Source organism: Vanacampus margaritifer, chromosome 16, assembly GCF_051991255.1.
Source record: "Vanacampus margaritifer isolate UIUO_Vmar chromosome 16, RoL_Vmar_1.0, whole genome shotgun sequence".
NCBI classification, from domain to species: domain Eukaryota; kingdom Metazoa; phylum Chordata; class Actinopteri; order Syngnathiformes; family Syngnathidae; genus Vanacampus; species Vanacampus margaritifer.
The window spans coordinates 16,035,479-16,063,030 of record NC_135447.1 but is presented as its reverse complement, the minus strand read 5'-3'; the positions used below and the strand labels follow the sequence as shown (position 1 = coordinate 16,063,030).

Sequence of the window (27,552 nt, the reverse complement as noted above, 5' to 3'; positions counted from 1 at the left end):
CTAGGACAATGTATACCTTACCAAAGACAGTATTGGTGGGGTTCATCGCAACCTGGTTCTTGGCCGCATCACCTATCAGCCTCTCAGTATCTGTGAAGGCCACATAGCTAGGTGTTGTCCTATTGCCTTGGTCATTGGCAATGATTTCAACTTTCCCATGCTGGAATACACCAACACAGGAGTAGGTGGTCCCTAGATCAATACCAACAGCTGGTCCTTTCGACATGGTTGCTGCTTCTCTGGAAAATTCAAGGAAATGTATATTTAAAAAATAAAAAAAAAATAAGGCAAGCATCAATTTATCTTCAATTTAAAGTAAAATTAACAAAACACTCACCTAAGTCTCAAGAGAACTTAAGTGGTTGTAAGGTAAAACGATGGGGTAATAAATAAAAATAAAAAATATCAGCGGATCAATAACTATAATTCAGTAATGTTCATTTAAATAACTTTTTTACTTATGTATATATACGCAATATATTTCATATGCCAGGCTGATCCGATCGGTGTATAGCCTCAACCATGATTACTTAATAAATTAGACAATTATTTTCAATTAATCATGATTTTTTCCCATCACTTTATTTAAAAAAACAAAAAAACAGGATATTAACTCAAACTGGCAGGGCAGAAAAGGTGCACAAATCTTTTATTTTTAGAGTTGAGGTCATATAGGTTTACAATAGACAATGAAAAACACACAAGTTACATGATATCTGTTTAAAATGAGTTTTTTGTGATCCACCGTCCCTATACTGCCTGCTCAGACTCAGAACAGCTAATTTTTATTTATACAGCGCTTTCCCGACCTCTGCGCCTTTAACCAAAACAACTAATCTTTTACGTTATAGATGAAAGAGGAGATTCGGTCTCCTTTCAACAGTGGATCACAGCATGCATGACGTCACACGTTTATTCCAAGTCAATTTTCAATCTAAACAAGCAACTGTAGTGTCTGGTATTGACTGCAACATTTCTATCCACATGACTTCCACGCACTGATTACAAGCCAAATTTATTTAAACAAACAACAACCCAACATTAACGAGAAAAAAACCTCTCCATAACTTAGCCCGTGATTTTTTTGTTCAAGAAATCAAGTTCACACTTTAGAGTTACCAAGTGATCAATTAAATCTTGTACTTTATACACAAAAAAATGTACAAAATTATAGCAAAAATTAATATAATCATTAACTTGAAAAATTCCCGCGGAAATTTTGAATGGGACTGCTGACTCTTGTAAATAAGCTGAACAGTTTAAAATTTAAACCACTGGAATCGCTCAAGAAATGTGGAATCGGTCAAGAAATGTGGAAGTTAACCATAATCAACATCAACTAAAAGTATCTCACTGTCCCTGCAAATGTATTTAAAAAAATGTAAATGAGCTGAACAGTTTAAAACGGAATTCCTAGAAAAGTAATGCCGCACCGAGTCAGATCGAGCCGCATCGTTGATACCTCATTTGTCCCGGTGCGATCTACGGTACGGGCCGCATTTTTGCGGAAAAATCTGGGGATTTTCTAGGGGGGAGAGTAATATGTGCTGCTTTCAGCAGTCCCATAATTAATGGTTACACAAATCCTGACCAGTGTTTTTTTTTTTTTTTTAAAGATATACTGTATAGTGGACGTATGGATAAAATAAAAAAAAACATGAGCAATCATGGCGAGTCAGTAACATCACGAGGGCCCTGCAAACTAACATGAAAAAAGTAAATAAAATTAAGTGTATTTGTATATTGAAACATTTAAACATAAATTTGGATTTCACTTTTCCTCACTCACCGGCTAAGTTCTGAGGAGGTTTGTCATCAACAAATTGGGAAAATATTGAACAGACTCGTAACGCGTGTACTACATCTTTTTTAAGAAATTTCTAAGCCATGAATAAAACTGCGACACCTGTTCGACGTCATCGTTAGTAGTTTATAATGGTAAAATGAAAAACCGCGAACGCAAGAACACGGAAGCCAACCGTTTGGATTTCACTCATGAGTGGCCATTATTATTTTTTATAGAGCAGTTCAGCGGCGGGGACACTCAGCGTGAAATACAAAATGGAGACCATGGTGCTCGCTAATTTCGACAGACGGTGCGCTTAAATTGACTGTTGATTCAACTAAAAACAAACACACACAACACACAAAAATATGCTTAATTAGACAACAAAACCTACACTCGACGAGCTGTAGGGTTCGCTCTTTGTCTCACCTCAACAGCGGGATGCAAGTAAACCGTTAGATTGCCTCGAGGCGAGAACGTTCTCGAATGTTTCGCATCCTCCGCCCCCACCCTGCCACTAATCTCTGCTCATTATCTTAAGATAGAGCGAATGCGATTTGTTTAAGCACTACGGGGAAATTACACTTTAAGATGATGGGTGAAGGTGGAAATTTGTGTATTAGTAATATACAAATGGCACTCGATCGGAATTACACAATACTCATAAGTGATGTAAAACGTTAAGACTCTCTAGCATTAATTTACCGTTCAAACAAACAATTGTGGGGAAAAAATAAGAACAAAAGAATCGATGCAGGACTAACCAAAGGCGTGAGTCTGGTATAAATTCACAAGGCGGGGGTCGTAGGGAAGATCTGGACTGGCGATGCTTGTCCTTGGTGGGGACGCAGGAAAGGGAGGTACATGAGAACTGGCCGGTATTTAAGGCAGTCAAAGCACCCAATCACACGCAACGTTTTCTATGCGTACTCAACGTACAGCCAATGGCCAATCTTGTGACGCGACAACGAAAGTGACCGCTTCCTATTTGACGTAAGTGTTTCGCAAACCAACGTACAACCGCGTGGCTTTATACAACGGTCATCAATTTCGAGAACATTCTCCACCGGCAAAATGTGACAAAAACAGAATAAAGAAATTAGAAGGTTTTACGTTCTTGGCAAATCGTCTTGACTATAATCATAAAATTATAACTAGCTGAGACATTATTATAGGTCAACTCAACAGTTATTTTCCCCCTCTCCAGAGTTGTCGTCTAACGATGAAGCAACATTGCAGTAAATGAATGCGGGTTTTTTTCCATGTGACCACGGTTCGTGTGTCATTCGTTTAAAAATCAGATGAGTAATTTTCAAATTCATTGGATATCAAGTTTAAAAACAGGCATTAAAAATAGAAAAACGACTCATTTGATTTTCGTTTTAGAATAGAAATACCAAAATTTAAGTACAGCTTGTTTTTCTTGTTTGTTGTCTGGAACGAGTAAGGAAAAGTCTAATAAATGTTTGATTTTCAATTTTTATTTCAGAAACGAAAATAAGGATAAAGCACGAGACAAAACGAAAAACGGCTTTTGGGATTGCCGGAAGTTGTCTCCGAGAGCATTTTCCATACTGGCCAGGAGATGGCGATAGCGTGGCGTCCGAAAACGGTGTATTGTTGTTTTCTGTTGTGATGATAGGCTGATACTGAACACTAGTAGATTTAGGCTCAGCACTGCTTTTTAAACGTGCTTTAAATCAAGTGACATATTATGAAGCAGCAATTGCTTCATTACCTTGAATGAACCACCTGACTGGTTCGCGGTCTAATCGTAATTTTTTTTTAGAAAGGAACCAGCTTAACCCCTGGGCGTTATTTGACAATTTTTTGGCTTTTTGTTGGTTCTGACCAAGCCATTTCAAAATTATAACGCCCAGGGGTTTCAGAAAGTCGCGGCGGGAAAAAAAAGTGCCTTATTCGAGTGTTCCCCACCCCACATAATGCCATAGTTACACCGGCACACCCAACCTATGACATATTTCACCAGAACTTTCGAATCGATACCCACGTTCACCACCAATTATTTGTTCTACAAAGTATTTTGATTGTATTTTTTATTTGATATTGAGTTTTATTGTGTGTGTGTGTGGGGGGGGGGGGCTGTTTCGAACTTGAAGCAGATCTGTAAAATCCAGTGCTGTGTTGCTTTTTCGCCAGGAGAGGGCTTCTTCTTCCATTTATCCAGCCATTTCCTTAACCGCTTCTTCTTTGTTTAATTGAAACTCTGCTTTTAACATTCACAGTATTAGGACATCAAACATCAATTCACAGTTTAAACTATGCTTATTAACATTCACAATATTAGTAAAACCAAACACCAATTCAACATAAAAAGACAACCCAAAAATGTATAGAGAAAAGGAAAATAATCTAAGGCACAAAAAAACTAAATTAGGTCAACTAAAAGATGACTCACTAAGGATTTTCAATATGTACTTTTCTTGTTTCTTGTCAACGTCAAGGAATTAATATATAAATCTAATAACGCAAAAATATATGAACATTCGGAAGGGATTTGGAAATTCTTATTTTTTCCAAATACAATTTGTCAACTAGGAGCATAAGATTGATTTCAAAGGCTAAAGATTTGTTAACATGAATTAAATTTGTAATTACAGCTTTTAGATCAATTGTAATGATGTCCAGTTTCGTCACATACATATTTTTTTTTAAATCCCTCAAAAATGATGATACATGCAGTTCAATTACAGAATAAAAACAAAACTGTTTCTGATACATTTCCTCAGAAGGTGCATTTATCATCTATGTCAGTGAACATGGAAAGTGAGTTATTGCAAGGATAAATGTGATGTAGTTTTTTAAATGGAAGCTCTTATTTTATTTGAAATGCAGCATTGAAAAGGGCATAACCATGTTCTATGCCAATTTATGTAATTTATTTCTGCGTTCCAGTAAAAAATTTTCCCTGAGAATAAATTTTATTATAGCAACAAAATGTTTATTTGTACAATTTTTACTGAATAAATCAATACCTCTGATCTTAAGAGAAGGTGTTTGAGTTTTTATATCTTGATACACCAGTTGACATCTCATCAATTCCTGAACACTTCAGCTTTTGCAACAATATTAACCTCTGAATTTTACTGGAAAGCGTTTTGTTTACAAAACATTTTCGTAACTACAAATATTTCTGCTGCGTTCAAACATATCCGAAACATAAATTATGCCCTTTTCAATATAGACTTTATTGTATAAAGATTCATTTTTTAATGGTAATATTACTATTATTCCAAAGGATTCCTTTATGAGAGGAAAAATTATGAACATGACATAATTTCCACGCCAATAATGCTTGTTGATGAAATTTTGAGAGTTTAGTGGCAATTTCGTAATGTCAAAATTACAACGTGATAAAAATGGTAGACCGATATGATCGATATGTTTTACATATATGGAATACAATTCCAGAGTGAAATTGGACATTCCACACATTCCGATTTTAAAGGTTGAATTCAAATGAGAAAAATCTAAGAGTTCCAATCCTCCCTCTGCGCTCTTCATTCTAAGAATTTTTTTTTTTTTTACGATGGAGACGCCTGTTTTTCCAAACAAAACGAACAAACTGAATGGCTGTGAATGTGAATCACTTATAAAAAGAGATAAAGCAGGATAAACAAATATTGATACACCCTAAGCTTTAGACAGTAACACCCTTCCAAATATTGAAAGATCTCTCTGCAACCACCTGTTAAAGATTAACTTTGCTTTTTGGATCCTGGAGGAAAAGTTTAGAAGCAGTTTGCTTAACAGGAATATCAAATGTAAATTCTTCATCAGTATTATATAGACATATTTCAGATTTGTTAATATTGAGGTCTAAAGCTGAAGCATCAGAAAATTCCTGAGTAATCAGGAGAGCTATCGTAATTTGAGACTTATCTTTAAGAAATATAACTGTATCAGCGGCTAGTTGGGAAATCTTTAACTCACGATCAAAAATAGATAATCCGTGAACATTGGAATTTGGGGAAACGCTAAATTATAAAAGTTCAGCAGCTATGATGAATAGAAAACAGGAAATAGGACAGCCTTGACGCACACCTCTTGATACAGAAAATCCTTCCTGGTTTCGTCACAGCTGCATGTCCCGTCCTAAACAACGCTTGATTGGTCAGACCTAAAAAAAAAAGGTTGGTTGCAAATGTATCAGCGGGAGCAGTACAAGATGTATTTTTATAGAATCACTTTTTATACTGTTATATATTTCTTGGAATCAATACATCATATATAATCAAAACATATACCAGATGAAAGACCAAAGTTTAAGGTATATTTTTTGTATTCATGCAATTTTCATACTTTGTGTCAGTGCAGAGTTATAAGCCATCAAATACAGGGAGTGAACATGTGACATGTTGCCCCACCAATGGGTAAATTGCCACACTATATGGGGTAAGATGTCACCCTGGATTTTGCAACTAACAAAACAAGGACAAAATTATCCTTGCTTTCCTGTTTTTTATTTATTTTTAATTAATTTATTTATTTATTTTTACAGCCAGAGAAATTGTTTATCATTGATCTTGGAAATTTGCCATAGTCATTGAGCAAACGTTAACATAAAATATGAAATAGAAATAACGTCCTTAGGAACTGCTGTCATGTAGCTATCAGCCTCAAATGCCTGTTTTGTGTCCCTTAAACTGAAAATTTAAGATTAAATTGAATTTAAAAAAAATTAAACTTTTCTGTTAATGGATGGATGGATCATCATGAAACTTAAACCAGTCCTGACACATGGGCATACTGTAGTTCCATCAACAACTGGAAAATCAATTTTTAAACAATGAAACAGAACATGGCAAACTCATTTCCTCATCCTTCAGACTTTATCATCTGAAGGGTAGTTCTGGCACATGTAAACCGAGTTGCCAGAGGTGTATTTTTTATTGGCCCATTCATTGTATATGTGACAACAAACCCCAAAACGACTGAGACAAGTTGCCCTAAACTACAATGTTGGCTAATACTTGCTCTCTTAAAACAGTGAATGAGGCATGACAAGATGCCTGAATCTCTCCTCTAACCAGTCCACATGATTTGCTGCTAGAATTTGTCTATGTATGATGCCTGTTTCAAATTATATGAAGTTGAAAAAATTTACTTTGAGTTGTGCAAAACAGATAACTGGCACTCATCTCAGCTCACAATGCACTATTCTCTTCTTAGACAGTACACAACACGCGACCATTTATACGAAGAGAAGTATTCCACTTTTTCATTTCGCCCTCTGGTAGAGAAGAAAATTGCAACGTGACAACTTACCCAAGATACAACTAGCCCCGGTCTCCCCTATTTGTGAACAAATACCGCAAGAATTCAGCTTGCTGTCAAGGTTACTATTTTGTTAGCCACGCTTTTTTTATTTTCACGCATTTGCAAACGTGATGCACACTTCGCTTATTTTCGAAGCAATTTGTCCAAGCTTCATAAAACGACGCATTCTTAAAATAATCGCCTGTCATTTTTTTCAAAATTTTCAGGATACACAACAAATTTTAACCATTTGCCTAATGAGGAGATGATTTAGGCAAAAATAATATTTTTTTCAAAAAAATGACTTCGGCAATTATTTTAAGAGGGTGACGAAAAGCTTTATTTGGCCATCACTAAGTGTAGGCAGGCCTACACAATCAGAACAACTTGTTGATTCATCAACATCCTAAATTCCACACACGATGAGTACACACTTGGAGAAAACTGTTGATCATCTGTTAAAGAAATAAAGAGAAAACAATAAAATAAAACAATTAAGTGGTAATAAATAAAACATTACTTAAAATTAACAAATGAAAATGATACATTGCTTTTGAGTTTTTGGTTTGACGCATGATGGTTCGGGCGGATAACAGCCATGGACGGCGCTGCTGGATAGCCATATAGGGAGCAAAAATGGGCTGAATGTCCACATGCAACTTACTTTATTAAAAGCCACCCAAAAAAGTTTCTTGGCGCTAACACGCATCACCAATAAGCATACGTTTATGCAAACGACCGCTCAGGTCCATGGCATAAAATACACCGTTGCCCCAAAAAAATGACTCACTTGTTCTGAAGGTGCATTGTGCAATTGGTCACTTTTTTATTCATGACTGCCACCTCTGTCCTGAAATGTCACTGCAGCCTCTGTGTCAAGCTCGGGCATGGTGCGTGTACGCTTAAATAAACTAGCTAAGAATCACTAAATTGCTGTAACAGAGAGCTTATATTCATTTAAAAAAAAATCTTGAATCTGGTCCAAACGTTAAAGGTTAGGAAAAGTTTGACTTTTATGTTAAATCAACAAAAAATAAAAGTTAGGCAACATATTATGTCACCTTTGTGTGTGTGTGTGTGTGACTTTTTCTTTTTTATTTGGGGTTACAGTGTGACATCATGAAATTGGGAAGTGTTTTCTGTGGACACATTGTGTTATGCAACTGGCCATTAAAGGTTTGGTTGGTGTGGTCACTGTATAAATTACCACATCTTATCTTCTCAGATTGGATGAAAGCATTGAAATGAGAACCTTGTTCTCAAAACGAGGTCCGGAACAACTGTTGGTGGAAAAATTGCTTCCAAGTCTATTAGATAGTTATGTCAGTAAAATTTGAAATATCAGAAGGAATTCTATTTCATGATCATCTCCATGTGAGATTATCTCCAGTCTATTGTTTAGAGTCACTGGAGGTGATCTGCAAGTATTTCAGATTCAGGTGACAATAGTAGACGGTTTTGTTAGATGAGGGCGGGCCTTTTTCTCCAAGTCTGAAATGGTGTCAGAAGACCTAATTTGTTGACAAAGAGAAGTGGCCCCAGGCATACTTGTGGGAGATGCATATATATATATATATATATATATATATATATATATATATATACAACGTGATCTTGATGTTATATATCATCATATATATATCATCTTCATATATATATATATATATATATAAAGCATTAATTAGTTAATCACCAAAAATTATCTCATTAATAATGTATCAATGCAGATTAATCACACTACGTTAACGGTAGCACATGAGCAATAAACATAACTACATGCATCAAAGTAATGCATTTAATTCATGCTTATGCATGACATTCACGATTAATCGTGATTAATCGAAATTCTAAAATGTGTATAATCGGATTAAAAATGTAATCATTTAACAGCTCTAATATACATATATAGCATTTATTTCCCCCCATTTCAGTTGTTTTGCTTATCAACTCCATCTTCTATATAAATATGACTGATTATTACATAATGCTAAATGGTATGTTGGCTTTAGTTACTTGCCATAAAATCCCCTCACGTCATGGACATACTGTATATATAGGTTAATCTATTGTTTCTACCTGTCAGATGATCCGGTTGAGGACTCCATCGGAGCACTCTTACCTTTCACTTTCTTCTGAGTGGGCTTCCTGGGAACTCTATTTGGCTCAAAATGAGGACAGTATAAATGACTGCGGTGATATAATGTGAAGAGCAAAGACGGAGGGGGAACACTCTTTGACCATCCTTTCAAGGTAAATAACTTTGTTAAGATGCTTTCTAAAGGAAATCTTCAGAAACTGATTACAACAAAGTGCAAATGCTATTTAACCAGTCACGTCAATTTCTGACCTGAACATAAATTCTTCACATTTCTTTCCAGCAGTTTGAGCATAATGTGGCTGGCTCTCTCTGCTTTTCAACTTGCCTCACTCCTTCTTACCCAAGCTAAACATGCCTGCATTGGACACTCCACATTCAGAAGACCAGGTCAGTGAATAAGCTCTTACCCCTCACCTTCCTCAGCTCCATCTCAAATGATAACTCTATTTCCATCTATGGGAGACTTATTTGATTGTCTTTCTCCACATAGTAGAGAGACACATTAATGCATTCAGTGACACCCAAAATTACATTGTGTATGGCAAAAATAATGCTGGTTAAAAAAAAGTGCTTAGGTTTGATCCCTTTTCATTTTTAATGTTATTGTTGTCATATGTGTGTGTGGGTGGATAGATATGTGGATGATGCAAACAGTAAAATACAAGCAAATTTGAGAGGAATTATACAAGTACCATACTTCTTCATAAATAATCAAATTATTGCTACCCATCCTTTACCTAGTATTACAAAGTCATACAAAAACAATCAGGCTTGTAATGTCACTATCATAAAACGTAACATTGCAGTGTTCTAAGTAACATTTTGACATTAACAAGTAATCATTCAATTCAGTTATTTTTTTATTTCACTCTTTAAAAGAAAAATAAATGAAAGGGGACAGAACGAAGTAAAAATGTCTAATATCTGCCCCTGATCAACACAAAAAAATTAATGACAGCAAGCAGTCAAGACGCTTTCAATGTAAGAATTCTATAAAATAATTCAACAGTATGTCCTTGTTCTATATATGTTATTCCAGTAATTGTGCTTTTATACATTTTTTAAAAACACAGATAGCCTGAGAAGATTTTTGTTTTACAATCCAGATTGTTCCACAGACTGACACCTTGAGATGAAATACATCATTCTTTTTGTTTTGTTCTATATTTAGGTCTGGAAAAATATCCGTACCTCTTAATTTGTACTCACTTTCCCTTTTTTAAAATTTGATTTGTATGTTAACTGGTGAAATTTTAATGATGGGCTTCATACATTATTTTAAGGCGGTTAAACTCCATCAATTCATTCAATTCTAAAGTTTTTAGTTGTTTAAACAATGGATTAGTGTAATACAAATATATGCATTATACTAAAATGTATTATTGCTAAATTTTGACGTGGACGTGTCTGCTGTGTTGCAACTGGAAATTAATTGTGCACATTTAAAAAACATTTATTGCACTTATTTTTTAAATAGTGGCATTCAAGGAAAATTACATTAATTCAAAATGAATGCACTACTTTTGATAGCCCTAATTAAAAGTACTTTTGTTTTTAATTATTTTGGACTAGACAAATACAGTATTCCACGTACATATTTACAAATAAATCCCTTGAAAACTAAAACTAAAAACTAAACTAAAACAAAAACAAATTTGAAAACATGATAACAAACCTGATCTATAAAGGCAAAAAGTAAAAATCACTGAAATTAAACAACAAAAGTCAAAACGAAATAAAAACGGCTCAGATAATGGGTAGATGGATATAATGAAAAATCCAAAACCATTAAAACCCTGACCCTCTGATAACTCAAACGTGTGGAGAGGCAGGCTTAGTGAATGTGGCTTCATGTATGGAATTTGTAACCATCAGAAGTGTTTAAATGTTTAAAAAAAGAGTTATTTACAGCACAGGAAAATTTGGTGGTACATGAGTAGAGCGATAGACAAAAACATAGTTTTCTTTTCTTTTCGAGAACCGCTTCTTTAAGCCTGGCTCCATGAAAAGGCTCCCAAGGGACTCCTCAATTTTTTTGGTTACTTCACCTAATTTATAACCACATTATTTGTCAAATGAAACACTAATTAAAAAATACATTATATCAAATATGCATTATTTATATTGCTTTATTGATTCCTATACTGTGAAAAAAATACAGTAGTATGCAGTAAAATATTACAGTAGCATACAGTAAAATACAAACAGTAAGGACGATCAAAAAAGTGTGACATTTTTGTCTATTGTTGAACTATTGTTGTAGCAGCAACAGGAGCAGTGCACACTTACATGAATCATTAACAGCGGGTTCCCTTGCGAGCCTTCCCCCTTTAACTGAAGTCATGGGTGAACATGTGAACACCTTAAAAAACCATGTTGTCCAAACTACGGCCAGGAGGCCATTTGTGGGCTGCCGTCTATTTTTTAGTAGCCCACGTCATATATTAAAATTGACATTTCGGCCCACAAAGCTAGTTTTAAAAAAAAAGGGGGGGGGGGGTGGCAGACTGAGAATGGTTAAATTTGTTCATATACTATGGAGCTTTTCTAGATATACTAAGATACAAATAAACTAAGACTAAAATAGCAGTTCCTCTTCACATGTGAATAAATAATTCAGTTTTAGAAGCAAAAATGATTTCTTCCACTTCCTGCTTTGCGTCAAGGTCCGATTTATGAACATTAATAATCCTCAAGTAACTTTAAAAAAATAGTCAAGTGCCTACTGTTTGCTCATGTTTTGGTTCCTCTGATTATGGATAGTGTTGTTCCGATACGATACTGGTATCGGCAGAGGCCCCGATACTGCATTAAAACAGTGGTATCGGTAACGGTGAGTACTAACAAGTAACATGCCGATACCATTCATTCTGACGCTTAATAGAGGACTTTGGATGCAGAATCTTGTGTCTTGCTCATGCACGTGTGACGTGTTCAATGCATGCCGATCTAAGATATCCTATTGGCCCTTGAATGCTCCGAACCAATGGCAGAACAGCTTTTTCATGTTGAGAAAAAAAAACCTTAGGTATCAGTATGGTATCGGCATCGGCCGATACTGCAAAGCTGGGTATCGGAATCGGTATCGGTGGCCAAGAAACGGTATCGGAACAACACTGGTTATGGAGATGGGATTTGGTCGCTGTACAGTGCAGTTGCAGCGCTGATCTCGTCTAGTGGGATACAGAGCCGAAACTCTGCAAAAACTATTTGCCTTATCACCTATAACCATACAGCATTATACTGAGCAGCCAGGATGGAGATTTTTATATTGCTTTCCCCTGCTGCGAGACCATTTCCGTTTTTGTACTCTTCATCATCTTTATCGTCTTTGCCATCATTGGTGCCCTCATAACAACAATAAAACAAACACAGCTATTATTTTTTTGTGAGTTCATCTCACTTGACTTCACATGATGATGTCCGACTTAAAAAACTACAAATTGAGTGTCCACGATAGCTGAACATGGATATTTTTTTTAATTATTTTTTTTGTTTGCCATGGCTGCTCTACAGCAGGGGTCGGTAAATAAGTTTGGCTCTGAGGAATTTTTTTCCCCCCTTACAATTAAGAATGTACATTTGTGATCAAAAGTTTTCATATACTTGTAAAGAACATGATGTCATGGCTCTCCTGATTTACCAGTCATTTCTACAACTCTAGTTTTTCTCCGATAGAGTGAGTGGAACAGATACTTTATGGCACACAAAAAAAACATCCATAAAGTTTGGTTCTTTTATGACTTTATTATTGGTTAATGTCACGTTTCGGTTCTGTGGGGGTTAGGTTTTTGTTTGTTATAGGCGTTCTTGTTGTTTTTGTCTGTGGTTGGTGTTTTTTGTCTTGTGTTCCTGGTTTCTTCCCATGTCTCGTTATGTCTAACCACGTCCACCTGTGTGTGTCTTCCCTTCCCCAGGTGTGTCTCATTAGTGTTGGTGTATTTAGTGTTTTGTGTTTGTCCAGTCGGGGTGGGTGCATTGCCTATGTTATGTGTGGAAGTTTGTGCGTCAAGTCTTTGTCACAGCCAAGTCGTTTTCGGCACAGATAAGTAGCCATCGTCACCACAGCTAACAAGTCATCACCACAGCTAACCAAGTCATCGCCACAGCCAACCAAGTCATCCTCGTCACAGCCAAATCATAGCGCCAGTCAAATCAAGTCAAATCCTGTCCATTCATGGCGACCAGTCTTGTCACGTCCAGTCATGGCGACCAGTCTTGTCACATCCCGTCCAGTCCAGTCACGTCCTGTCAAGTCCTGGTTGTCTGCTCACCTTTCTCCATATGTATCATAAAAGTTCCACATATTGCACTTCATTCCAGTCTCACTGCCTTGCTTCCCTGCATTTGGGTCCACCATCCCTCAACCAATCACGACCACCCTGACAGTTAACAGAAAAAGTGACTGAATCTGCTGGGTCAAAAATATACATACAGCAACATGAATTAGCCACTTCATACCATTGCCTCTTAACTTCTTGTGAGTGATTTTGAGTGACTGTGACTTCTCTGAGGCCATTGAAATAGGGCTAATTGGATACCAATGCCCACAAATGCAACAATGGACAGTCAAAGGAGCTCAGCAGTGTCAAAACTGATCTGAAAATGCAAATCATTGACTTGAATAAGTCAGGAAAGTTGCTTGGAGCCTTTTAAAAGCATCTGCAGGTCCCAAGGCCAACAGTGCAAGCAATTGTTCGCAAGTATAAAGTGCATGGCACTGTTTATCACTGCCATGATCAGGAAGAAAATGCAAGCTAACACCTGCTGCTGAGAGAAAATTAGTCAGGAAGGTGAAGTGTCAACCAGAAACCCCAAAAAGCAGATCTGGCAAGAATTAGAAGCTGCTGGGATACAGCTGTCATTGTCCACAGTCAAGCATGTGTTTTTGCATCACCATGGACTGAGAGGTTGCCGTGCAAAAAGGAAGCTCTTGCTCCAAAAGCGGCACATTAAGGCTCAACTGAAGATTGCTGCTGATCATATGGACAAAGATAAGACCTTCTGGAGGAAAGTTCTGTGGTCAGACAAAACAAAAATGGAGCGGTTTGGCCACAATGTCCAGCAATAAGTTTGGAGGCCTTAAACCCAAGAACACCATGCCTACCGTCAAGCACGGCGGTGGTAGCATTATGCCGTGGGGCTGTTTTGCTGCCAATAGAACTGGTCCTTTACACACAGTAAATGGGATAATGAAGAATGGGGATAAACTTTATTTTTTTCTCAAAATCATCAGCTCAAAGTTTGGGACTTGGGCACAGTTGGGTGTTCTAACAGCACACTGACCCAACCGAACATCCAAAGTGGTAACGTAATGGCTAAATCAGGCTAGTATTAAGGTTTTAGAATCCCCATTGAGAACACGCGGACAATGCTAAGATATTAAGTTAATGTAAGCAAGCCAACAAATTTTACTGAACTGCACCAATTCTGTCAAGAGGAGCGGTCAAAGATTCACTCAGAAGCTTGGGGATGGCTACAAAAGCACCTAATTGAAGTGAAAAAGGTCCAGAAACATGCAATCATATATTACATATATACAGCATTGCTGTATGTATATTTTTGACCCACCAGATTTGCTCACTTTTTCTGTTAACCCCTAATAAAATCATAAAAGAACAACATTTTCTGAATGTTTTTTGTGACAATAAAGTATCCATTCCAATTACTCCATCAGAAAAAAATCTGAGTTATAGAGATAACTGGAAGCTCAGAAGAGCCATGACCTTATGATCTTTACAAGTGCATGTAAACTTTTGATCACAACTACATCTCTCCACTAAAGACGATTCGCCAGGATAGTATGGCTGTAACGTGTTGTAAACTTACCAAGCTTATATGTAACTTTTTTAAATTCCATTGAGTTATTTACAACAATAGAGCATTTTGTACAATAATTAAAACAACAACAACAATATACATATATGAAAATAAAACACAAGATTCGGGTTATAAACAGTGTCATCTACATAGCATTCCCACAAAACAATAGTCAGAGTATACTCACTACAATCAATGAGTGGCACAGCCACGAACACTCCACCTAATGTGTATTGCCTAGTTGGACCTCAATATTAAATCTTCCACATGGCACCATCTCTTTCTAAAAATGTGCATTTAGAGTCTTAATAAGAAGTAAGTTATCTTTTCCATCTGATAGAGTTCTCTCATTTTTTTTAATCCAAAAATTAAAGGAAGGAGGTTCAGTTTGCAACCAAGAGCTTGTAATGCATTTCAGAGCTGCTGTGAAAAGAATGTTTAAAAGATATGTTGCAGCCTGTCCCTGCATCCCTGGTGGAGCGGTACCAAGTACAGCTACCATTGAGTCCCTTGGTATTGTAACTTGAAAAATCTGGTTTATGGCCCTGTACACTTCATCCCAGAAACCCTGTAGTTTGGAGCAAGACCAAAAAATATGTGTGTGATAAAGCACCTCAATGCCACAGTTCCTCCAACACAGACTCAGAACATTAGGGGTCATCTTAGCAACAATGTCTGGGGTCCTGAAATATCTACAACGTATCTTCCATTTAAATTCTCTCCATGTGTTGGAGTTAGTGGTCTGGTGTGCCACCGTACATACCTCTCTCCACTTTTCATCAGGTATAATCTGGCCATATGTAAACATTTTAACATGAACGTTATGCATATCAATTTGCGATTGTGATTAGTTAGCTAGGATCCAATCATGAACCAGAAGTGTTAATATCATCCAAATTATGTGTTTTATTGGTCTAGACACGCAAATACTGTATGTCATGTCAACTGACATAGGTGTCTATAGGTGCGAAGGGGTTAAAAGTGGAACAATTTGGTTTGACTCAGTGGGATTATGATTTGATTCGATTTGGTTGGCCTAAATCTAACAAGACCACATCATCGAAGCACTTTTAAAACAGAATCACTAATTATGAGTTTTTTCATTGATGTCATCTGGCGGCCCAAATATACTTGGCAGTGGGCCAACTTTATTTGCCGTTGGCCGTTGGTTGCCAACCTATGCTCTACAGCCTCACATTAATTTTCACTTTCAAAATCATGTTCTTCACATCTTTGATTCTGCAGCTAATTCCGATATTGAGGTTTTCTGCGGCTCTCAGATGGTGACCCTCCAAATCCTGCTGTGTCCCATCTACTTTAACGGATATAACGAGTCACTGGTCTCGCTCAACTCCAAGCACTCCAACGAGCACTGCAAAGGGATTGTTGACTGGACAGCAGACACACCTGTCATCAAATTCAATTTCTCCATTACAGAGGAAGAGATTAGCACTTGTTCTAATAAATTGACGGTAGGTTGTTTTAATGAGAGTCTTACAGTATATGTTGTCAACATGGATTGTGACCTCTTCATTATGGATCTATTTTGTCTGACAGGTCAGTCAGGAGGTAGGAACCGGACTGTTTTCAGGCTTCTCTACTATCCAGTATATCAACATATCAGGCATGGTTCGCTCTGAGGACCCAATCACAGAAGCCATTACTTACCACCAAGAGGTGATATACAAGTTCTCCTGCCGCTACCCTCTGCAGTACCTGGTCAACAATACACAAATGAGTGTGTGAGTGACATTTTCTATTTCAAAATAGTATTTCAGGTGGTAACAAATGCATACCCAAGCATAAATGCAATTACAATATTTATGATGTGTTTAAATAGACATTTTGAATATATTAGAATTTTAAAGAGGCATATTGGGCATTTTTTTCCCCAGGTGTCTTTTTAACTCATTCATTCCCAGCCATTTTCACACAGCAACCCCCTTTGCTGCCGGCTGTTTTACTGGATTTTGACTGATTTTGCAAGGTCCACAGAATATTGCTTTCTATTGCTATAAAAACATGGAACCTACCAAAAGAAAGATTAGAGTCTCTTATTTCATCAGGAAAAAAAGTATATTTGTATCTGTTTCAATTTTCCCGCAATTAGCATTAGAATATAGCCAAGCTTCATCATTATTCACAAACCTGTTGAAAACACTGGCAATAAGAGCTTTTTGGCGCGCCCGATCGGAAGCGAGGCAGAGACGCAGAAGCCATCACCTGGCCGTCCCACGACGGAGCCCGGCGCCCCGCCGGTCCCCCCTCCCTCCCCGGGGAGGCGGCAGTGTCTCCGGAAGCACCCGGTTTCTCATACCCCCCCGACAGTGGTGGCTGAAACACTGGCACACCGCAGTAGTACCACCCCCACCCTGATGGCGGCCCCCGGGCCTCCGCTGCCCCCCCCACACACACACACACACATCATCCGGCCGCTCGGGTTCGGCGTGTGGCCTTTTTGGTGGCCCTAGATAACCTCAAGCCGATCTGGTTGATCTCTTATACTCTGCTGCCACCTGCTGGCCGTTTTATATATATATATACATTTTTCCTAATTTTAATTTGGGTGTGGTTAAAAATAAATACAGTAAAACATAATAATAAGTGAAAATATACTTCATTACTATTAAGAAATCCCACACTAAACAAACAAGAACTTTACGTGAAGAGGCGAGAAAAGCAGCTCCTCCACTGAAAAAGTCTCCTTCCAAAATAACATAACAATCTTATTCATTTTCTTGTTGTCTATTTTCTTATTTTCTTCTTTTTTTGGACACAAAAAAAAACAATCCAAATTTCTTTTTTGACATGTTAATGACATTAAAGCAGCCTCTGTTGTTTTGATTTGATAGAAACGAGTTTGGAGGGCAAAATGGTTGCACACACAGCAGCTTGCTCCGTGGGGAGCAGAAAATTGAGTTTTATGTGTCATTCCTCAATGAGATAACCTTGTCAGCAAGCTGAATTCTCGCCACGAAAATCCATCTTGTACTGCTCCCGCTGATCCGTTCACAACCAACCTTTTTTAGGCCAGACCAATCAGGCGTTGTTTAGGATGCATCGTCCAATCAGCTCATAGTACGCTACAGAATGTCCCGCCTTTCCCGAGAAAAGCGATCTCAGATTGACATTGTGGAGAACGCCCTTGAGTGAATCACAATTATCAGCACAACTATGGTAATGAGTTACGCACAGAGCCATTGATGGTTAAATTAACCTAAATAGCGCGAGCCACACAGTATAATTCGTCCTCTCACCCATGCTGAGAAGGTTTGTAAAACAAAACATGTACGCAACTAGGGGTATGTTTTCAACCAAAATTTCATTCGTAACTCGAAAAGCTCTTAAAATGAGTCGTTTGTACCTCGAGGATCCACTGTATAGTATATCAACTTGTATCAATCAACTTCAAATTATGTTGAACGTAGTACTATTTTTTGTGCAACAGGAAAAAACGTTTGCAAGTAAAAACTGAGTGCAAAAATCTTTGCAACTTTTTTACTAACCATGACAAAAAACAATAATAATTTGCTCGGGTTGCAAGCGTTTGCAAACATAAACCGCTCAGTGGGATACCAACTTTATCGATTATCAAATTAAATGATAATTATTTTGGAATATCGATTAATCATTTAAATAATTTTTTTTTAAAGGTATACTTGACTGATTGAGCCATTTTCAGCAGCAATAAGATAATATTTATATAGTCTATAATTAATGTGATAACTTCATTACTTTTTATGAACAATTAAAGGTATTAGAGAGGAGCTACACGACATAGGCTATTTGCACTGCGTACGTAGGAAAAGTTAGCGTCAATAAACAAACCGTTGTGCTGCATTGACACTGGTGTCATTATACAACTTTAGTTCTTACTCAAAAAGTAAATTGAAGTTACCTGTCCAGCAGAAACTTAGCAACCAAAGCATCCGTCTTTATGCTTCTCTGCTGCTTTACCGCACACCATCGCTAAAAAGACTCTCCCATAATGACTTTTGTTTGGCTTCGCTCTTTCAGTCCTTGTTTCCTCCGTTCGGCAACCTCAAAAACAGTCTTTCTTTTACAGCTCGATGGTCCTGTATCCTTCTCTGCCATTGTTGGTTAACTTTGAACACACACGCGCGAGGAGCTAGCTACTGTAGGATGAAGCTACGCCGCCGCTGCACTGGTAAACACTGTTACGCTAGAGGCCTACGCAAGCTACGTACTCGAGGCACATACGCAAGAAGTGTGATTTACAGTCAATAACGAAGGACCTGGGGGGGCAGTCTGGGAGTTTGGGGGCCTGGGGCTGGGTTGTGGTGGATGGGGGGCGGGGGGGGGGGGGGGTCGTCGTGGGGGGTGCGGGGGCTGTGGGCCGGTGGGGTGCCTGGCGGGCCTGTCGTCCCCCGTCCTGCTGCGTTGGGTTGGGGGCACGGGCCGTGTTGGGGTGGGGAGGCGCTCCTGGCTCCTGGGTTTGCTCTCCGGCCGGTGGCTGCTGCGGGGCCCAGGGGTTGTCCCTTGGCGCTGCCGTGGCCTGGGGGCCCTGGGGGGTTGTACTTGCTCTGTCCTGGCCGGGGTCATGCATGCCAGATCCACCACACCAGCATCTGTCGAAATTCAAACACAATCTGCTTCTTCCTCTGGTCGTTGAATTGGTGGAGGCTGATGCTTCATTTATCCTTCCTTCCTTTCCTCAGTCTCTCCTTTGGTCTCTTGAGGTCTCCCTAATTTGTTGGAATTTAGATGTTTCTGGGGTTGGTGAAAGACTCTGGTTGGTAACCCGGTGGGTAGTAAAGTAATGTCTGGTCGGTGCTGGATTTCACTTTCCTTTCTTTTCCTTGATCCTTCCTCGGGTCTCCTGACATCCTCACGACTCTAGCTGGATTCTGAAGTATTCGGTTTAGGTGAACGGTATGGGATTTTTAATAGGTTTTAGGTGAACTAATGAGTACACACTCACACGCACGCACACTTGCACACGCATACACACGCACATGCACATACTCACCCACAAAACAAAGAGAGAGCAATGATGATGACATGTCAAATCAGTAAAATTACCGAATGAACAATACTGAGCTCTCTCGGCAAAAAAAAAAAAAAAAAAAAGGAAATAGGTAACAACCTGTTTTCTGGGTTTGGTCAGCAAACTGAGCCATGATTGGTCGTTACCTATTTCTTCAGCACATGTGACGCCATCTTCAGTTGACAGCAAATGAAAAAAATTGTTTTTAAAGGTATTAATTGTACATGAAAAGTAATGAAGTTATCAAATTAATAATAATTCTGGACAAAATATTAACTTTTTACTGCTGCTGGTGTGCTGCTTTATTTCCGAGTGTTTGTGAATGCATCACGCGACTCATGGGAAAGGAGGAGGAGGGGGAGCAGGACGGAGTGGAGAGAGAGGCGAACGTTTGGAGACACTTTCAAGTGTTGATACCTTTGTTTAAGGTTGTTATATCTCATATCCTTCCTACATCTCTCCTCCATATGTCCTCATTCGGCGTAACAGTAGCCGTTTGTGTGTTGAAAGAAAGAAGGTGAGATATCCAACCAACGTTTGCTGTCAACGTACTTGAGATACATGACAATACTTAATGGTGAATAGGTGTGTCAATCTTACACATTTTCCCACAGGGCTTGAATCCTGATTTGAACAGTGTTTCTCACTCTTGTTTGATAAACCAATGACCTGGTTTTTGACATGTTGGGGTTTTCCCATAAACACTAGAAGATTATTAACACTTAACACTATTAACTCTTTTTTTTTTTTTTATCCATTAGGTCAGGAGTCAGTCTAGCTGTGAAGGACAGCAATGGAAGTTTCATCAGCACCCTGAGCATGCAACTATATCCGGTATGAGGAGTCTTGAGATTTTTTTTTTACCAAGGAAAAACTTCTAGCTAAAAGTTAGCAAATTAATAGTTGGATGTCGGATAAACAAGTTTGTTTCAGTCAGGGGTGTGGTGTGCAGATCCCAAACACACAAACATACAGCGGATGGCTACGTTTAAGGTAGCACGGGTTGTGTTAGAGCAATAAACATAATTTCATGCATTAAAGTAAAGCATTTAATGTTTGCGTATCACATTTAGAATAATTGTTCATGTCAAAATATCAGGGTCATTTTTTTCCATTTTAAATTATACAAGTAATTAACTGATTAGAAAAAGAGGAGGATGAGCGTGTGCAGTGGATCAAAAAATGTTGAAGACCTCTTCATAACGTCAAAAGAATCAACACATAACCGGTGCTCTTCAAATTTGGCGGGGGAAAAAATGTAGATAAAAAAGGCTTTTTTATTAAGCGACTAATCGTGATTAATCAAAATTCTAAGATGTGATTAATCTGATAAAAAAATTGAATCGTTTGACAGCTCTAATATATATATATATATATATATATATATATATATATATATATATATATATATATATATATATATATATATATATATATATATATATATATATATTCTCCTAACCACTTATACTCGCAAGGTTTACGGGTCTTAACCGCATATCCTCGCGAGGGTCAAGGGCATGCTGGAGCCTATCCCAATTGTCAATGGGCGGGAGGCGGAGTAAACCTTGAACTGGTCACCAGCCGTCCGTCCGTCTTCTTCCGCTTATCCGGGGTCGGGTCGCGGGGGCAGCAGCTTTAGCAGGGAAGCCCAGACTTCCCTCTCCCCAGCCACTTCAGCCAGCTCATCCGACGGGACCCCAAGGCGTTCCCAGGACAGCCGAGAGACATAGTCTCTCCAGCGTGTCCTTGGTCGTCCCCGGGGCCTCCTGCCGGTAGGACATGCCCGGAACACCTCCCCAGGGAGGCGTCCAGGAGGACGGTCACCAGCCAATCGTAAACAAACAACCATTCACACCTATGGACAATTTGGAGTGGTGAATCGGCCAACCATGCATGTTTTTGGAATGTGGGAGAAACCCGAAGTAAACCCACACAGGCACTGTTTTGCGTCAACAGTAAAATGTTTGTCGTTCATTCTGAAAGTATGTCAAAAAAATAATTGTTGGACATGATGTGGCCTGACGCTGGATAAATGCTGCTTACAGGACAATCAATACACATCTGTGCTGCAGATACCTCCAGGTGGCCTACAGCTCAAGACCAGGATTTTTGTTGAGGTTAAAGCATCTAACCTCACTAACAGGTGCTTCCCACAAAATACATTCATTCATTTATTTGTTCATTTGTTTTTACATTTAATTTATTTTAATCCATATTTTAATATGAACTATTTTTTTTAACAATTATGGTCAACTTACACATCTACAAATATTATATAGAAATACTTCTTGTGAAATGCATTAATGGGTATTTGACCTGAGAAGAGTAAGAATTCCTTTGTTGTACAGAATTTAGCTGTAAATATCTTGAGTAAGAGCTAGCTCTAACAAAATAATGTCAAATAAGAAAGATGTCTTTTGCAGTTTTTTCTGACACAAAAAACTCCTTCCCACAGATTTAATGTACTCCTGGACCGATGTTATGCTACAGTGTCACCTTTCTCTGTGAACACAGCATATCATGATCTATTTGTTGGGTGAGCTATGATTGTATAATTTTTTTTTTTAATCCCGTAGTAAAACTGCCATAGCAATATAGGTACACACAATTACAAAAAAAGTTGGTAAAGAAACAACTGAATGGATATATGTGTATATTACGGAAACTCTTACTGGTAATAAGGTGTTGTTCATATGGTCCATTGCTCAAGTCTTGACAAATGTTTTTCCTGGTCTGCCTGGAGCTGTTTTAGTGTTTAGTTTACCGTAATGTGAGTGCTAAAAGTCAGCTCCGAATCAATCAGCACCCCAAGATTTCGGATTTGGTCTTTGATTTTTAAAGAGAATGATGCCAAGCATTTACTAAGCAATCCTCTTTTATTTTGCCAAAAACAAATACCTCAGTTTTGTTTTGTTTTAGTTGAAAAAAGTTTGGGATCATCCAGTCATTAATGTGTTTTCAACAATGGCACAACACCTTAATTAAACTAAACTGAGAAATATAGCTGCGTACTATCTGCATTGCCATGATAACCAACACTGGCCTTACAGTAAACAGCTAACAGCTGTGATAAAAAAAACTAAACTAAAAAAACAACAATATTAATAATAATCAAACTGAATTGAATAAATAAATATCAAATAAAGACTAGACAAAGTTGCAGAAATTGCATGGGAATGCTGAAAAGCTAAATGCTATTAGCTGAATGCTAAGATTTTAATAAAGTAAATTGAAAGATAAATTACTAAAATGTGGTCGAAGCGGGGTTTGAACCCAGGTACACCGTGGTGGAAGGCAATTGCTCTAACTAGTGAGCTAACTTGACTTAACTTAACTCAAAATTATGGCTAATAGCGTATTTATTTTGAAAAGTGTCATCTAATGTTGAAAGCTAACTTGCACTTCACCATTTCAGTGAAATTATAATGAATTTCTTGATATGGTAGTCAGTTGGTATACATGTACATCACTTAGCATAATGGCCATGGATATACAGTAATTTCTGGACTAAAAGGTGCACCTGACTATAAGCCGCGCCAGCTAAATTTGGGGAATACGACACATATAAGCCGCAACCGACTGTAAGCCGCAGGTGTTTTTAATGTTACCGCACGGGGTCCCACTAGTTTATTTTTCATAATGAGGGTGCAAATTGTCTCACTGTCGTTCTGTCTCTCCTACTGTATTTGGGCTCTTTTGGTTTGGTTTGCTCTGCCTGATGCTCTTTTGCTTTTTTTATAGTGCGCCCTGTTGTGATCTGATGGATAAGCCGCACCTTTGTATTAGCTGCAGGGTTGAATGCTAGTGAAAAAAAGTAGCGGCTTGTAGTCGAGAAATTACTGTATTTGCAATGTACAGTGGAAGGTGGGATTCGAACCCACGACCTCCTGGTTACTGGACAATACACTTTACCAACTACGCCAGATAGGTGGTAATGATGAGCTGTATGCATGGAAGTGGGCGTGGAAAGTGTTCCATTGAAAATGAATGGGGAAAAGTTTTTATTTAACGTTAAATTGTGCGAATACTGTAAGTAATGTGAAATCAGACCATATATACCCCGGATAGCGTGAATTTTTGAAGCAAGTTGAAATTTAAACGTAAATCGGAAGTATTATGTGGGAGTTGTTACACGGCAAAAAAAGTGTGCAGAATAAAAATCACAGTAACGTATAGCATTCCCACGATAACTTCAAAATTGAAATATATAAAAAAATCTAATGTGAACATGCAAGTGCACCATTACAGAGGAACACATGCATTTTTTGGGTGGAAAGTAATCAAATAGGACAAATGCTATGCAGTGTTTTAACTGATACTCTTATTATCGTCAAGCCAATGCGTTAAAGTTACCTGAGTTTATTGTTGTTGCAAAAGTCCTTGTAAGATGGGTGTGTAACAATTTAATGTATTACAACTCTTAAATAGAATTTTTCATACAAAAAGCTAAAAATAATTATTTTTCTTTAAAAGTTGTAACCATGATGTCCAGACAACAATGGGTGTAAATGGAAAAGCACAGCAAGCTCACTTCTCCTTTGAAGCTTTTCGCTTTAGCCAGCATATAAATGCAACCCTCTCGACCTTCTATATTCACTGTGCCACCCGGCTCTGCGCGAGTACCTTTTGCCCCAGACTCATTCAGGTAAGTCTCCATCTCCAAATGCAACACATTGACACAATTCAATCATTAGGTTTGTAGATTAATAAATAGCAATTATGTTGCAAAAAGATGAAAACTTCATTGACCAGCAAAGAAGTAAGCCAAAGTAAGGCAGTTATATTTCTACAGTACATTTCATACACAAGGCAACTCAATATGCTTTACACAAGCAAAGACACAACACCAACAAGCATCAACAAACACAACAGTTAATGACATTCACAAGCAAAGCAGGGAAAACAAAAGTAGATTACAAAATGGCATACATTGGCATCACAATACATTTATAGAAAACTATTAACATGCATGGTAGGTTAATTGAACACTAAATTGTCCCTTGGTGTGTTTGTATTTGAATGGTTAATCGTCTGTGTGCCCTGTGATCGGCTGGCAACCAGTTCAGGGTGTACCCGTAGACAGCTGAGATAGGCTCCAGCATCCCTGGACAAGATAAACAATTTGAATTATAACATTTATTTAACATACAGTATATGTATATATTAAATATTTAGATTTCAGATTTATATTTAAAGATTTCACATGTTGATGTAAGTTTTATATCCAAATAACATTTAAATTACAATGTTAAATCTAAATATAGATTTATATTTAGATGTATATTTAACATTTTATATAGTATTTAACGTTTCGGTGTAACTATTAATAATTGGTTTTAACTATTTAAGGTAGTAAATACACTACAGTTGTAAAAAAATATATATGTTTGTGCAAGAGTCTCAATAATCAACAAAAAAAATTAAATACAGTCTGAAGCTATAAGTGACAACAGATTGCTGTTTTTTTTTTCACCAAATGGAGCCCCTGAGAATTTTGCTATATTGCTTCGCAGCAGTTAAAGGCAGTGCGTGCTTTGCAAGCAGGCCAAGGAATAATAACATGGGCTGCACTACCTTATTTGTTTCATAGGAATGTATTTATCCACAAATATTCCAACAAATAGGATACTGCACAGATCTGCTGACATTCAATATCAATGAATATATCCTCATTCATCTGTAGAACTGCACTACCAACCGCTTTTCCAGGAGGCGGCGCAGTATCAGAGATGACCAAGACACAAGTGTGAGCGAAATCGCCACAGTGAGCTCAGGCCCCATAACTATCCGTATGAACAACGGTAGGATTGCCAATTGTACTTTTTGCATAACACACATGAGAATTCTTAGTATTGATTTTGACCACCAATGTGAACGTGTCTCTTACAGATTATTTATCAGCAGAAGGAGGTATGTAATTTCAGTTATTTTTAAATCATTCACTCCCAGCCATTTTCCCTGAAGCAACCTCCTTTGCTCCAAGCTGTTTTACTGGATTTTGACTGATTTTGCAAGGCCCACAGAATATTGTGTTGTACTGCTTTTAAGACACAAACCTACCAAAAGAAAGATTAAAGTCTCTTCTTTCATCAGGAAAAAAGTATACTTGTTTCTGTTTTACAGCAATTAGCATTAGAATATAGCTAAGTTTAATCATTATTCACAAACCTGTTGAAAACAGTGGCAATAAGAGCTTGTTGCAACATGGCCCTGGCTGATCTCTTATATGCTTATGCTTATGCTGCCACCTGCTGGCCGTTTTTTGTAATAACTACCATTGCTTGAAGCGACCTCTTCAGGTCAGAAGCTGCATCAAAGCCTTCTGTATGCTCTAGCACAGGGTTCACCTATTCCGGTCCTCAAGGTCCTGAGTCCTGCAGGTTTTAGATGTTTCCGCCTACCAACACACCTGGTACTTATGATCAGGATCGTTACAGGCATGCTGATGAGCTGATTATATGAATCAGATGTGCTAGAGGGTGGAAACATCTAAAACCTGCAGGACTCCGGACCTCGAGGACCGAAATTGGTGAACCCTGCTTTAGCATAAAAAAAAACATATAAATAAGTTTTTGGGACCAATGGCAATACTCAAAATAGAACATGTCCGTACGTTTTTGGAAGCAAATGAGATCATAATTTCTTTAATTTCATGAATGCAATAAAGCACATTTCCAAATCATTTGGCAGCAACATTATTTGTTTTCTTTGGTCATGATAGCAAAAATGCAAAGTTTAATTCGTTTTACCTCAACTCCAGTGAATTTATTGATAGAATCTCCATCCATCCATCTTTCCATCCATCTATTTCTCCACTTAAGACTTCCCACTACCCAGCCACTTCGTCAAGCTCTTCTGTGGGATCCTGAGATATTCCCAGGCTAGCTGGAAAACATAGGGCTCTATTTTCTGTTTCTATTTTCTGTTTGTGAAATAAAAATTGAAAATCAAACTGTTATTGGACTTGCCCTTACTTGTCCTAGACATCCAAACAAGAAAATGTAACTGTATTTCAATCTATTTTAAAACAAAAATCAAATAACGAGTCTTCTTTCTAATTTTAATATAATAAATATAATAATACAAATAATGTTTGGTAGACACGCTGTGCCTCCTTCGGCGTTCCAGTGTCCCGAGCTGCTGTGCCAATCAGCGCATCACCAAGTTGCTCACAAAAAGGATAAAATTAATGGTTTCGGGTGTGTGCGGCCTCCAATTTAACACGAGTTTTGTTGTAATTGGTTTATTGTGAGCGCAGCCACATCCCAAGTGATTAAGAATGTGTGCACACTTGTGCATACTTCTTGATATGGATGTCAGCAATGAGCATCATTTGCACTATATTAATACATTACAAATTGTCTCCCCAGGTCATCATCAGACTGATGTGATTGACGGCATGCTAGCTGTTTCTGTCGTAGCAGGCATTGTTGGACTTGTCTGCATTAGTTTGGTGGCATTCATTGTTGTACATATGAAGAAGTCAACAATCAATTTCAACAAGACAATTCTGTCAAACCAAAAGTGATTGACGATAAAGCTGTTTTTTTTGTCACG

The 27,552-nt window shown here is 37.9% G+C and overlaps 2 protein-coding genes across 4 annotated transcripts in view; one reads left to right on the top strand and one right to left on the bottom strand.

Moving 5' to 3' along the window:
- Positions 1-2,715, bottom strand: part of hspa8 (heat shock protein 8) — an 8,057-nt gene extending 5,342 nt beyond the window's left edge. The window contains exons 1-2 of the mRNA XM_077547294.1: positions 2,551-2,715; positions 22-239 (exon numbers count right to left, since the gene is read on the bottom strand). Of these exons, the coding sequence (XP_077403420.1) occupies positions 22-226 (205 nt within the window). The 5' untranslated portion in view covers positions 227-239; positions 2,551-2,715. The remainder of the gene's footprint in view (positions 1-21; positions 240-2,550) is intronic.
- LOC144036574 (zona pellucida-like domain-containing protein 1) lies at positions 2,711-27,552 on the top strand. Of its 3 annotated transcripts, none has more exons than XM_077547296.1 (12): positions 2,711-2,779; positions 9,150-9,316; positions 9,448-9,551; positions 16,230-16,456; positions 16,542-16,726; positions 20,754-20,826; positions 22,041-22,138; positions 22,451-22,531; positions 24,469-24,640; positions 25,679-25,796; positions 25,885-25,905; positions 27,366-27,552. In XM_077547296.1, the coding sequence occupies exons 3-12, from the start codon at positions 9,458-9,460 to the stop codon at positions 27,521-27,523; spliced, it is 1,227 nt and encodes a 408-aa protein (XP_077403422.1). In that variant the 5' UTR covers positions 2,711-2,779; positions 9,150-9,316; positions 9,448-9,457; the 3' UTR covers positions 27,524-27,552. The 3 variants fall into 3 exon arrangements, with proteins under 3 accessions (XP_077403422.1, XP_077403421.1, XP_077403423.1); XM_077547295.1 differs by having other exon boundaries at positions 9,445-9,551; XM_077547297.1 differs by lacking the exon at positions 24,469-24,640 and having other exon boundaries at positions 9,445-9,551; positions 25,705-25,796.

What these genes read in the sequence shown, in the direction of transcription:
- LOC144036574 (XM_077547296.1), top strand. Translation starts at nt 9,458, where the DNA reads ATGTGGCTGGCTCTCTCTGCTTTTCAACTTGCCTCACTCCTTCTTACC. An exon ending in AACAATACACAAATGAGTGT is followed by an intron (nt 16,727 to 20,753) that starts GTGAGTGACATT and finishes TTTATCCATTAG; the next exon opens with GTCAGGAGTCAGTCTAGCTG. An exon ending in TATCATGATCTATTTGTTGG is followed by an intron (nt 22,532 to 24,468) that starts GTGAGCTATGAT and finishes TTTCTTTAAAAG; the next exon opens with TTGTAACCATGATGTCCAGA.